General features: G+C 47.3%; 1 protein-coding gene across 7 annotated transcripts; it reads right to left on the bottom strand.

The window, feature by feature from the left end:
* Positions 1–114: 114 nt before the first annotated feature.
* On the bottom strand, positions 115–13,990 carry stxbp5b (syntaxin binding protein 5b (tomosyn)). 7 transcript variants are annotated; one of them, XM_085931724.1, is made up of 28 exons: positions 13,433–13,990; positions 11,909–12,006; positions 11,202–11,283; positions 11,029–11,129; positions 10,687–10,821; positions 9,774–9,837; positions 9,522–9,605; positions 8,765–8,888; positions 8,621–8,699; positions 8,204–8,358; positions 7,911–8,131; positions 7,773–7,840; positions 7,655–7,695; positions 7,356–7,576; positions 6,980–7,185; positions 6,776–6,901; positions 6,528–6,679; positions 6,018–6,080; positions 5,867–5,923; positions 5,700–5,747; positions 4,959–5,009; positions 4,724–4,840; positions 4,018–4,260; positions 3,569–3,932; positions 3,334–3,499; positions 3,111–3,222; positions 2,802–3,022; positions 115–2,709 (listed from the first exon to the last, which is right to left on the bottom strand). In XM_085931724.1, exons 1-28 carry the CDS (start codon positions 13,568–13,570, stop codon positions 2,668–2,670), a joined length of 3,579 nt encoding a protein of 1,192 aa, XP_085787850.1. In that variant the 5' UTR covers positions 13,571–13,990; the 3' UTR covers positions 115–2,667. The 7 variants fall into 7 exon arrangements, with proteins under 7 accessions (XP_085787850.1, XP_085787855.1, XP_085787851.1 ...); XM_085931729.1 differs by lacking the exon at positions 4,724–4,840; XM_085931725.1 differs by lacking the exon at positions 5,700–5,747.
* Between the last annotated feature and the right edge of the window lie 217 nt (positions 13,991–14,207).

The following is a 14,207-nucleotide window of genomic DNA, read 5'->3' as shown; positions in this document are numbered from 1 at the left end:
TGGAATCAAGACCCCCACCCACCATTGCACAGTGCTGTAAAGCCAAGCAAAAGCCTTTATGCAGCAGCGCGTTTGCAAAAGCCAGGAAAAAAAAAAAATAATCACACGCGCACGTACACGCCGTCCAATGTAAACATCTCGTTGAGTTTTTATTGTGAGTAAATACAAATGTCGAGATAATACGCGTTTGTAAACATGCATCTGTCGATGTGCGAAGAGATATTATGGGCAGCCCCGTTTTATTTGGGCCCCGCTTTGTGGTATCCCGAAGCACTAGAAAAGACGAGGCCACAAAAGGTGGGAGCAAAAAAGACGTACGTGTGTGTGTGTGAGAGAGAAAGACAAGAAAAAAAAAAAATACAAAGCTCAAAGTTGAGGCATTCCATCCTAAATAATGAAATTTAAAGGTACTCCTTTGGAATATGGTCACACACACACACACACACACACACACACAAACCTGTATATGTATGATCCTGAAAAAACAAACCTGATGATAAGCAAACGACACAGGTTGGCAAATGACATATAGATAGAGAGACAAGCATAGATAGATTCTGACGTGTTTTGGTCCTCTCACAAAAAAACAACAAAAAGAGTAGAAAAAATAGTGCAAAACGCACATCACATGGCTGCTGCTTGTACTCAGTGGCTTTCAAATTGCGCTTCTTTTGTGTCGTATTTGGCGTGAGGAACGTTTTTACACATAAAAAGCGTGGGGCGGGGGGGAACAACCAAAAAAAAAAAGCTTTGTTGCTTTGTCCTGTTTCACGGACTAAATTTAAGTCTTTTTTTTGGGGTGTCTGATTAGGCGAGAAAAAAAAATACAGAGTCATTGCATCCATATAATTATCTTAGTTTTATATTTTAATCTGTTTTAAGGAAGCAAAAACAATCAGCAAAAATTTAGAAAAAAAATACATGCAAAAAAAATGTGGCCAATTTTTGCTGATTTTTAAAGAGCTAATATCGGCGGCCAGTAAGGTTGGCCGGCCAATCCATCATTCATCGGTTGAGCGCTACTTCATGAAATATGTCAACTAAACAATTTTTTTTTTGGAGCAAATAGATGAAAAAATAAATGCAAACAGTGTTGTCATGTTTCTGCAACTTTCCCCCAACCTATTGCACCAAATATACGGGCCAACAATATGGGCAATAAATAATACTCAAAATCATGAAATTAATCTCTTTGGTGTTACACAGAAAAGGAAGATGGCCAGAATATCTCATCAAATTTGAGCTGTTTTCTTATTTACAATTATTTGGCAGCGACAAGCGCGCACACAAAACAAACAAAAACATATGCAAATAGCAGCTCAAAGAAGAGTCAGGAAAAAGCAAAGTTGTAAATATAGGCTTCATACATACACACGTCCCTGAATATATGTATCCTCGCTAACACGTGGCTAAACAGCTAGCTTAGCATGGACGCGTCGGCAAAGGCAGAAAAGAGAACAAAGGCTGATTCAAAACGACCGCCTGTGGAGCAATCGTAAATAACACAAGTAGTAATAAACCCGACAAGAAAAACAACAAAGCTCGCCAACCGTTATCACACCAGAGTGAAAACGGTAGCTGAAATCAAAAGATACATTTCCGCAATTGAATTCCTCTCACATAAAAGCCCTGCAAATACAGTCAAGAGCGTCAGGCCTATTTCCAGTGTACTACATGGCAAGTTGACGCAAATCTGAAAAAAATTGTCAGCATTTCCAAGAATTCTGCCTAATAGATGGACGGAAATGAGGTATTCTTTTCAGCATGACGGATTAAGTGGGGGGGAGGATATTGAATTAAATTAAAAAAGGTCAGGCTATTTCTCAGATGTGAAAGAGACTTTGGTGCGAACTCAACATCTCCGGAAAATTGTGTGCAATTATTTCATAATTAATACAAAGTAATGCCCGGCGAACCAACATCTTATTAAATCACCTCATAAACGTCTTGCGTGTCCTGATAAATAACAATTTCCATATATCATGATAATCAAACAAACTTAAAACAACATTTTTGCATCATGATAAATGATTAAGTAGCTTTTAGAGTGCTCTGATAAATAATTTAATCAATGTATGATGTGTCCAGCAATATTAATCAACTTCTCTGTCCTTCAAATCAATGATGTGTCTCCAGAATAAACTTCCACCATGCCCGAATAAACTTCTTCCATGTCCCGATAAATAACCAAAATTAAAATCAAAGATAGGTGACAACCTTTTTTTTTTTTTTTTTTTTTTTTTGACAAGATGAAGTAGCTACCAGCCCTTATTTGCTCGGAGGTTGATCAGCTCCCGCTTCATATTCCTAAGTGCTTCAAAATGGCCGTTTCCTCACACAAAAGACAAAGAAAGACCCAATCCTTCAGACAGACGCCGACAAACTTTGATGATTGGACTTAAAAGATGGGGGTGAGAGGTCACAGAATGCAATCGTCAGACTTCTCCTCCTCATTTAGGTCCAAAACTGCGGTCCTTCGGCCAGCGAGGCAATGCAAAAATAATAATAATAAACGCAATTCCAAACAGCTCAGGAGAACCTTCTCCTCACGTGAGAATTAGATAAGGATGACAAAGGATCTGCAGCTCCTCAGCCATATTAACGCGCATGTGTGTGTGTGTGCGATTACAGAGTCCCCAGTCCTCATCCAGGCGTTGCCCGCCATCATCAGAGCTGGTACCACTTCTTATCTTTGTACTTTAGCATCATCTGAAAGTAAAAAAAAAAAAAAAAAAAAACATCATGACCCAAAATGTTATTTTTATCTTATTTTATCTTAAAAAATACAACAAGTGGATTACGTCATGAGCGTGCTTGGAGAAGGATTCGGCACTAGACATCATGGCGGCCGTCCTTTCCTCCAGCTCGCCCAGCTTCTGGCCTCGCTCGTCCAGCGCTACCCGCGCGCGGGCCAGGTCGCCCACCACGCCCGACGCCGCGCCCTTCATGCCTTCCATGTTGCCCGGGCCGGGGATGTGCTGGGCCAGGCTGCGAGGAGCCTTTCCGGACGCTGTTTCGCCGACTGACGGTGGAGGAGGGAAAACGGGATCTTAAAAAAAAAGTGCGGGTATTTTTTTTTTTAGATTAACGTGGCCGTTTTAATCACTCACAGAGATCTTCCCGATCCAGAGACTGAGCTCCTCCACCAAAGAGGCCTTTGAAGAAACCTCGGTTGGGAGCTTCTGGGGTCTCCACTGGTGTGAACAACTCACTCAGCATCTCCTAAGAAGGGGACGCAACATGTTCGTTTCACTCTTGAGCTTGAGGCAAGTTCAATTCAATATTTTTGAATTCCATTTGATAAATAAAATGAAGTGCAGCGATGGACGGTACCTGCAGGTTGTCACATGTCTCCTGGCTGTAGGTGATCCTCTGCACCTCCGTGGGCGAGGTGAGGTACAGAGCCTGCCCCAGATTTGAGAAGCAAAAGGTCCGCGCTATCCGCATATCCGTCAGGGGCAGGTAGTTGACGTCCAGGAGGGGCCGCAGACTCGGCAAGCTGCATATAAAAGCGTTGAGACACAGGCGGGACCTCAGAGGGAAACTTTTTTTTGTTTTGTTTCTCAACCTGAGCGTCATGATGTGTCCGTTGGCACAAAAGCAGGCGATGCAGTTGGCTCCGGCCATCTGCACAACGTCGGCCCTCAGCACGAAGGAGGACTCGGTGATGTTGTGTTTGTGGACTCGAGTCTGGGACGGCATGGCCACCACCTTGGCCTGCTTCTCCGAGCACAGGACGGCAAACTGCGAGTCGTGACCCTCCTGCGACGAAGGTGGCGACGCTGGCCGGCGCCACCGGCTCCTCTCTTTCTCCTTCTCCTCGTCCGAGGCGTTGGGATCGTACCATGGCTCGTAGGAGGCGGGCAGCGCCGCTCCGGCGGCGTCCAGCAGGGCCATTGTTAAGATGCCTCCTTTGAGTCTGGCCACCGTCCCTTCAAATGCCAACGTATGGTATTGACATCACATTGAACGTAGACGGAGAAACAGCTTTCCATAAAATTTTGTCTAGCAGATTACCGCAGGAGGAGATCCCGACTGGCTGAATGAGCCTCTGGTCGTCGCCGGGAGGCAGGCTGATGGCCAGCAACATGACGGAGCCCTGGCTGGTGCCCACCAGCACACAGGGGCCGGGCACGCCGTCGGCCGACTTCCTGGGGAAGGTCTCGCAGAAGCAGAGGGCGCAGACGGCCTCGCGGGACTCTCTGTCGATGCTGGTCACGCTGGAGCTGCGTGAACGGCTGAACGAGTTGTCCTTGGAATCTGGATTGGAAAAACACAAAGCGCCTTTTAGAGATCCATCTGTTATTTTAGGACGGAAGGTCATTTGGGAGAGAAGAAGTGAGAAGTGAGAAATAAGTAGGTTGTCATTGCTCGATTTGTGAGGAGTCACCGATACCAAACACCGAGACCACTGGTACTTTTTTTACCCCAACAAAGACATTGACAGACAACGTTGGACAAACCAAGAAACTGGAATGCTTCCTTTGCTGCCATGTTGAGTGGCAATAAAAAATATTTTTAAAAAAAAAACACGATGTAAGGAATCTGCAGGAGCGTTCACATAAGAGCACCACCAAGCCAATCCGTGAAAAAAAAATCCAGTTGAGCAGTCTCCAAACCCAAAAGCACCACCACGTGAGAAGGGAAGCCCGCCCCCTTGTGGCGAGAAACAGGTGGGCCGCCTTGAGCCGGTTTATCGGAGCTCAGGCACCGATGCACTCACTCATGTTGTGGTCTGAGTTTGCTGTGGGGAAAGCCAACTTCACGCTCTTGCGGCTGGATGTGGACGTGCCGGTGTGGGTGTAATAAAAGCGTTTCCTGGACGGGCTGGAATGGCACTCTGGCCGTCACACACACACACACATATATACCACCTTACATTGCTTAATGCTCAAATTTCAAATAAAAAGAGAGTGGGTGGGGGGGGGGGGACAAAATCGTTAACAGTTCAGGCTTACCCGTGTTTGGTTTTTGCTCATTAGACGAGCTAATTTTCCGCGACATCCTAGCTGAAACACAAACACAAGACGCCTCTTGAGAGGGAAACACTTGACGTGGGGAAGATAAAGACAATGTTTTGGAAGGAAAGACAATTTTAGTTTGACAGAACGAGAGCAAAAGCGTGGCGATACGACATACAGCAAACTCTTCCGTCGTTGACGACCTGAGAATATGAAGTCTTTATCGAGTTTACGCCGTGAACTTGTCAAACCACTAAATTGTCGCTGGTTTGCATCGTACCGCCACACTTTGCGCTCGCAACCAATCAAAAAGCCCGTCGAGATGGAAAAACACCCAGAAAACACGCCGATTACACGTTAAAGAACTCGACAAGGAGAAAGAAGGAAGAAGCCAAACGGTTAGTGTGTCGGCACTACGGCAGCCCTCCGATCACAAAACTGCTCATTCAGACAAATATTCAGAAGCTTGAAGCAGCTTGATTTCCGAGTTTTGACGTCAAAGGAAAAACCCCAGCAGGCTAAACTGCACAGAAAATCTGAAGGAAAAAGATCATGCGTGGGGGAGTCACCGTTGTCATTAGTAGTGGGGTGGGGAGGAACACATTTTGATTTCACACCTTTACGCTCATTGTCACAAGAGGAGGCTGCGTGTTAGCAGGCCGCCAATCACGAGAGAGAGAAAGCAACACGGGCCAAACACACTCACACATATGCACACGCGTGTGACTGATACAGTACCAAAGTCATTGGCAACCGTCTTGGAAAAGCGCCTGCTTTTGTACTTCACTGGAAACAGTTGACAGGGAGAGACATTGTCACGTAGCGACGGACCAACACAACGCAGAGAAATTGATAAAAAAAAAAAAGAGCGCTCGCATGGACAAAGACGCTCATACACACAGTACCCTTTTTTATAAACTTGGCTTTGCGCTCATCATCAGAATTGCAGGGCGAGGTGGATCCTATGTGAAGGACAGCAAATTCAAACACTCACACACACACACACACACACACACACACAAACAGACGCTCAAAGCCCAGAAGACATCAGCTCACCTGAGTTGGGAGACTTGCAGCGTTCCTCTGCGGCGTTGGGCCCGTCACTGGAATCGCACAGCGCTGTGGAGGAGCAAGAAAAACAACAACAACATAAGAATCAAATCAGCAAATCAAGACAAACTCCGGATCTCTCCCTCCCGCCATTGTGTGCTGTTGAGCTATGTTCTTCCTGTCGACTTTGACCAAGGACAGAGTGACTAGAGTTGGCAGAGCTACGTGAGGATTTACGGGCGGCTACATCTATTGCACATCAACTGCCCGACTGGCGTCTTGACTTACTGAAGTGAGACGAGCGCAGCCTTTTCACAGACTCGCAATACACCAGAGAAAGTCTGGACATGAAAGACTTGCCTGCCGCCGGGACATCTTAACCAAGAGACCACACAAGCCAATGGTGTTACCTTGTCGTATCGCGGTGCAGCAACCCGATAAGACATTTTGAAGATCATATTACTTATGGAACAGTTACACCGGTGACAAAGCAAAAGAGCAAACAAAATGTCTAACCTCCGGAGGGCTGGCGGGCTTTGCGCGGGGAGCAAGGCTGCCTCTGGTAAGGCTCCGACGCGCCGTACAGCTCTGACGTGCCGAGGTTGAGCAGCAGCGTTTTCTGGAGGTAGTCCACCACTGCCATGCCGTTGCTGTTACCAAACACCACCCTGAAAACACAACAAATCAAAACGTTGCGGTGCATTTTTGGATCCGTCTGAAATTTCATCCAGAGCCATATCTCTCCGACTTTCTAGTTTACTCACAGTCCGTATGAAGAGTTGATGGCCAAGCTGGTGATCGGCTGAGGAGGTTCCCCGCTCACCCACACCAGCTGCACCACCAGCTCCACCTGGTAGCCCGGAGACTGCTTCAGGGGGGAGCCGCGCACCCTGAAAGCAAGCGATGCTAATGTTAGCGTCATTAAAGTTGCCATGCAAGTGCATTCAATCAATCCATTTTCTCCCTACTGAAGGCAGGGCATGTTGTCTCGCTGCCCGTCCGACGAAGGATTGCTGCCGTTTCCGCCGGCGGAGGGTTGAGTGGAGGCTGTGGCGGGGGCGTCGCCCTCCTGGGGGCTGGGGGGCACCGAGGAAGCCTGCGCGGGGGTCTGCTCGCCGCCGGTGTCGGGCAAGTCGGTGTCACTCAGCTCGCATTGCATGCGTACCTCTAAGAGCTACGAGAAAATGGAAGATTGAATGGATTTTCTTTCAAAACGGAAGGGCTAAAAGAAACAAATGGGTCATTTGATTTTGGTGTTTGTCCGACGGCTTGTTATTTAGCATGATTATTTTTTGTGGGTTGTGAAATTGGAATTGATACGAGCCACGTGATGGGAAAACAAACCTGCACGTTGGCGGCGGCGGCTTCCTGCTTGCTGAAGCGGTAGACGATGACGTGCGCCGACACGCCGGCCACGCACAGCATCCTGCTCTCGGGGCACCAGCACAGCGTCTGGATAGCGAAGGGATCCTCGTCCACGATGTCCGTGTTGGCTTTCTCTTCCTTGCCGCGGGCTCTCTCGAACACCTTGGCCGTCTTCAGCTTGTACAGCACTTGGAGCATCACTGCGGCGAGACGAGGGACGTTGGAGCGTTGCCGTGGCGACGGTGACAAAAAATGTCAAGGCGAATTTGTCTACTTACACGCAGAAGCATCCCAAAATTTGATAGTGCCGTCAGCGTGTCTGTTTTGGGAGGGAAAGCATAAACATGAATGAAGAGCTTCGGGTTTCTATCCAACAATTTGTCAGTAATTCCTCACCCGGTGATGACGATCTCAGGGTAACTTTGCGTGCCTTGTCCCCAGTTTCCCCCGTTGATGGGCCAATCCTAGAATCAATAAATCAATCCGTGAGCGCGTGCATGATGAGGAAAGTCTAAGTCCGGACTGAAATCCCACCTTCTTGCTGTAGCCTTGCCTCTTCTGTCGGCTGCCCACTGAGTAAAGTGCGGGAATGAGTTCGGCGGGGCAGTCGGCAAAGTACTCGCAGCAGGTCACCGGGGACTCGTGGATGCTTAGGGGGTAGGGATTCTCGAATATCGGGTAGCCGATCTGTCCGAGGTCGATGACCACTAAATCCCGCTCCAGGAGGACCACCACAGCGTACGGCTCCTGAAAATCTAAAAAAGCAAGAACAAAGCATCAAGCAAAGGCAAGCGATACCGGTGCACGGTCGGCAATTCGAGGCTCACCGTTGGGATACGGCGTCTCGCACAGTGTGAGGAAATCCACGATGGGGAAGTCCATCTCCAGGACGGCGGTGCTCTTGCCGTGCATCACCGTCAGACAGGCTCTCCGGCCCACCGTGTCGTAGGACAGACCGCCGGACAGAACCATAAACGGGTCTCTGGGGGTTGCGGAGAGAAACAGAGGGAGGGAGGTCAACAATCTTTATTGGATTGCTGTTTATTACAAAATACTGATTGACCTTTTCCTCCGTCTTGCGTTGGTCAAATATACTATGCAAATAAATACATAAATAAAAAATGTAAAAAAAAATAAGCAAGCAAACTTTGAAAACTGATTACAAATAACTGAATTTAAAAAAGCCATAACAAAATAAAACACTCATAAGAAAAGGACAGAAGGTGAAAAGTCCGGTCACTTACCCAGCCCGTGTGGTTTTGTACTCCACCTTCAGGATGGGCTTGCACGGCTCTGGCTTTTTGCCATCCTTGGGCTGCTTTCCTAGTTTCAAATGGAAACGTGAGACAAGTCCAGGCACCAGTGTGTGTGTTTGTAACTGTGCCTACCATGCGGCGTGATGATCTGCGTCGGCTTGGCAGGGGTTCGAATGTTCCAAGTGGTCAGAGTGCCATCGGAGTGGCTGCAGACGAACTGCTTGCCCTCGTGGTGCCAATCGACCGAGTGGATGGCCTGCAAGCGTAAATGGCGCACGGTGGGTGGGATCGGCATGGAATGGTTACAATTCAATATTCCGGCTGGGTTATTTTTCAGACGCGATCAGCTCCTGTCAATGCTGATCGAGTCGGCTACATTAGCATTGTGCTAGCTGTCGTGAGCGTGTGATCGAGACCTCGTGTGTTTGTGCGTGCCGACGTATGAGAGTTGCATAACATCAATGAAAATGTGTCTTCTTCCTCCTTCCCGTTTCCTCCACACCCTCACAACGATGCTAAATTGGCCAAAACGACATTGGGGACATTATTGGTGTCCATGGAATGATTATGAAAGATTTTTTTCTTGCGTCAGCTCATCTCATCTCATCTCACCCACGTGTAAATTGTGTCTTAGTAATGCTGGGTAATATGGTCTTAAAATATAAATCATAAATTTATTAGCCTGCAGGGCTTTTCTTGGTCACAATGTGACTTAAGCTAATGAAGTGTTCAGACATGATTAACATAATCCAAGCTGCTGTGGTTTAGTTAACATGCTTCAAAAATGACACTGACAATCTTCACCACGTGAAGTGTTTCCTTGCATTTCTGGTTTTGCTGAGGTGTTGGGCAACACCGCTAAGGCGGAAGTGAAAAAAAACTTCCTTACCTCATCATAGTTGTAGCGGTAGTCAGCTTTTTTGGACTTGAGGTCCCACAACACCACCACGCCGCACTCAAATCCAATGAGGAGCTTTAGTGACAAGAACACACAGACACAAACACACACACACAACTGGCTCGAGATCACACGAGAAGAGAGCAGAATTTTTGACCCTCGTGAGAATAACCGCTTTGATGAATGAATGACATTTCCTCGTCTCATTGCCGCGCAAAAACATCCATTGGCAGCGGCTATTACCTTTCCTTCGTCCATGGGGTTATCACTGATGTGCACTACAGGCCCTGGGTGTGTCTTGGTGGATCTGTGCGGCGGTTAAAAGGGAGGAAAGAAAAACAAGGTGTCTACGGTTAGCCGTCGTCGCGTTCTCACCATTAGCATGCGGCTAACACGACATTAAAAGGGAACACTGTGACTGACAAGAAAACTTAAGTCATCGCATGCCGTGATTAGTGTTATTACCCTGAGCGGGGTAAAAAAACAAAATGGAGGAGGGAGGAAGAGAGAGAGAGAGAGAGGACAGGGTCACATGAGGGTCCGGGAGAGATTATGGAGTGGGGCCATTGCATCACCGTGGAAACAGAGAGCGGAAAGAAGCGTGCGTCTGGGCTAAGAGAAAAGTGTGGCCGGCTGCGAGTGCGGCGGTCTGGCGCGACTGGCTAATGAACTCATTGGCACTGATGAATCGATATGGCAAAAACAGCAGCGGCGAGGGGGGGGGGGCGTGTCCAAGGATGTCCGACAGCAAAGCCACTCAGTGATCATCGCAATTTGACACAAGGTTCTGGTAAATAAGGAGTGACTCTGTTCAGTCGCACTTGAACTCAAAACAAAAACATTTCCTGTACGTTTTTAACCACAACGACAGACTGATTATTTCCTGTTTTGAAAAGAGAAGAACTTGCGAGTCGAGCGTCATCGCTTGACTCGTGTAAGCGACCAAGCACTTAAGAGGAAACGAGAAGAACAAGTACAGGAAGTTAAAAGCTGCAATCATCTGCATCTTCTTTTTGTAATTTTTAGGATGACCGATATCATTTGATTTTTTACTCAAATGGCAACTTATGCTCCGATATCACCGACCAGAGAGCTTAAAAAAAAAATTAAAAAAAAAAAATTAAAAATAAAAAAAGATGGAGGAAGCGGAACTCACAGTTCGATGGCTTTGTTCCACATGATGACGTAGCCTGAGAGGGTGAAGGATTCCACGTTGACGATGTGGATGTTGCCTCGTTCCGTGCCGATGTAAAGCCACTTGCTCTGGAAGGGCAGGTGGCAGTACGTGATTCTGCGGGACGGAGACCTTGTGGTAAATATGCCTTAAATATACTCCGATTTTCAGCACCAAATGATCAGCAAGCGAGTCTGACCCAGATTGAATTACAAAGGCCTCGCTACGGTTCTTGCTAATGAAACGGGCTATAATTATCCCAGCGATGGACAGGATACTGGCATCCATATTGTTATCGTCTCACACACACACATCTTACTGTACCTCTCCCTGCTGAATTTGAGCGAATGCAGGATGGCGGGAATCTTTTGCCTCAGGTTCCACAGGTGGATGCTATCATCAGCTAAGGCGCTCACGAGTGCCCCCTGAGAAAAAGAAAAAGGAAAAAAAGGTCAAAGGTGACTAGAACGTGCAAGTGTTAAAAACTAAATCCAAACCTCGTTGATGAGAAATTGGAGCTGGATGACGCCGGCGCCACTTTCATGTTGGCAGTAACACTCTACACCTGCGCGGCCGAAGCTGCGGGTTGGCTTGGTTAAGAAAACCACACGCAAAGGCTGACGCTTTTTTTTTTTTCCTCTTGTAAAGTCCACAAATTTACTGCCATTTTAGACATATTTAGGCCTACAGGTACAAACTGCTCTAAAATCATCACACTTTTTCCCCTAAATTCAAATCGATTCATTTATTTCATAAAAAAACAAAAAAAAACATTGCCGTATCATCTCACATTGATCACTAAGCAAGTGGCGCCCATCGAAGTGGCCGCTTTCCAAACAAATTGCGCAATAAATCAAACGGGCAGGGGAGCCCCGCGTCTATCTTGTTTACTGCCGTGATTTCGGCTATGACTCCCGTTTAGCTCGGTCTCGCCAACAACCATCTGCCCGCACGACCTGGTGTCTGTCTGCTTTGGACCTGGAGATGAAAAAGGCGGCACGGACTCATTAGGCCTCAGCAAAGAAGAAAAAAATAACACCTTCTGCAAACAGCGCAAGAGGAGACGCTCCAGACAAACAAGACGCCTCTCCTGAAGGAACCCGACGACACATCCGGGTGATAATAAGTGTGAACAAAAAAGCGCCGAGTCACTTTCTGTCCCCGTCTTGTCATCTTGACACAGGTTAAAAACATAAAAGGATACAGCCTCAAAGCTCCGTTAAGTGTCCCGACAGCCAAGATTTTCTGCACGGGGTCGAAGGCCATGGAGGACGGCTGATGCGGGAAGCCATGACGCACAGTCTGGGAGAAAGACAAAGCACAATTGCAACCAGAGACAACAAGCGGTCATCTGCCTCGTGATAAATATTATTGGGACCTCGAGCCGAGCGATATGGCCTTCAAATAAAAACCAGCGCTTGATTTACGATTTGCTCGTTTCACCTGCAACCTTTAAACTGACATTTTCTTCATCACAAAATCTTTCCGCCGCAACCCTCAAAGCAACTGATTGATTTGACGTAAGAATTGGCCAAGCCTGCTCAAAAATTGGCAGTCAACTGCGCAACACGTGTAGACAAACAAGCGAGCGGACAGGTCTTCAACGAGGAAGTCCGTGTCGTTGCGCTGTCAGCCAATCAGAGAAGGGATTCCCTGAGCGGCAGACAAATCCAAAGGTTTGAAGAGTTATGTTGAGAAATCAGAATCCGCCTTAATGAAAATCAAACATGTGACTTGTGCCAAAAAAAAAATTATATTGGCTTTTTTGTTACGGCCTGAGAGTGACTGTACCAATAAACTATACTTCCTACCAGGAAATAAAAAAAAAAAATATTTTCAGGTGGCATTTTCTTGTCTTTATTGCCAGAGACATTGGACGAGTGGCAGACTGGTCCTGAGGGAAGTGCCCAGGCTGGGTCTGTGTTTTGGATGGGAAATGTGAACATTTGCCACCCGGCAGTAACTGGATTAACATTCCACAATTACAAGAACACATCCTCCCTAACATATTATCCAAAACAAAATCGGTTATTTTTTCCTGCCACGAGTGTGCGGTGTCCAAGTATGAAAATGATATCTTGTATAACTTGTTTTCTTCTATTTGTGAGATGACGGTTGTATAAATTGAAAATGTTATCCGCTTTGGAATCAACGTTTGTGATCCAATTGACAAAGTCGGCAGGCTTAAAAACATTTTGCTCTTTTCACTCAAATTTAACATATAAAAATTGCGTGCAACCAGATGTAAATAAAGTACATAATGCGCAAAACGTGCCTCTTTGTATATTGCAAGCACAAGGACAACATGCAAATGAATTGACCACTAAAAAGCCAATTAGTTACCAATATCAGCAATTAAATAAAATAACAGTAACCATAAGTAGGCATGTAGCGTCATGAGTTGATGTGAATTAGGAATTGCATTTTTCTTTCTGTCCTCACAAGACCACCACTGCGTAGCGCAAAGTCGACTTTCAACTAGGCGAACATGAAGCACCGCAGGCCGGCTTAGCGAACCGACGAGCCCGGCAAGCTAGCCGGGGCTGAAAAAAAGTCAGCCGGGGGCGACAAGTCAGTGCGGCGCAAACACGCACTTTGGCAGCCCGCCATCACACACAAAATCAACGGACGGACTCGAGTTCATTTAAGAGTCCAAATGTCCCCCCCCCCACACACACTCGGAGGCAGCTAGCTGTCACTCCAGGAGACGGAGGGAGAAATACGGCACCTTGCAAAGCTGAAAATGCTCCGACTGCAGGCTCTCCGGGACGGCGTCATTCTCCTTGGCGGCCCCAGTGTGCGCGGCCGAGGACGAAGACGCCGCCGTCAAGCCGTCCAGCACCTTACGAATGTTGAACTTCTTCATTTTCTTTGGTGGTGGGGGATGAGGTGACGGGCAAGCGCGCCGCACCGAGAGAGGCGAGCCGAGCTGCCGTCAACTGGCTAGCGGAGGGTTGGGGAGGGTTCAGCGAGGCGGGGAGCTCGGGGCTTAGCCGCTAGCTACTTAGCTTGACAAACGCACACTTTTCAACGCTGTTCCGTGTCCATTTCGCGGGCTGCGGAGGGAGGGTGTCGCCGAACGGTATCGACTAGAAGCTGCCCCCGCGTCGTGGACCTGCGTCAATCCGGCATTTACGCGGCGTACGTCGGCGGTGTCCGAGCGACAGGCGAATAGCCGAGCTGCGGTCAGCCCGTTTCTCTGCCCCCCTCCCACAAGCGGCGAGCCGGGCGGAAGGAAAGGAAGGAGGGAAGCTAGCTGACAGTGGTTAGCTGCTAATAGGCTACAGAAACGCGGCGGACTGCAGCGAGGACCCGGATGTAATAAAGTCTCAAATAATAATAATAATTAATAATTGTAAACAATAGCAAACCATAACAATTGAAAATCAATACCAATGACTAATCTCAAAAACTATAATAAAATAGTTGTGGCAGTAATATAATAACAAATCAACAATAAACGAGTAATGATGATAATCTATACTCAAACAATTCTATCCATA

Source organism: Syngnathus leptorhynchus, chromosome 15, assembly GCF_054491065.1.
Source record: "Syngnathus leptorhynchus isolate UIUO chromosome 15, UIUO_Slep, whole genome shotgun sequence".
NCBI classification, from domain to species: domain Eukaryota; kingdom Metazoa; phylum Chordata; class Actinopteri; order Syngnathiformes; family Syngnathidae; genus Syngnathus; species Syngnathus leptorhynchus.
The sequence above is the reverse complement of the archived record's forward strand: the minus strand, read 5'-3'. Positions and strand labels throughout refer to the sequence as shown.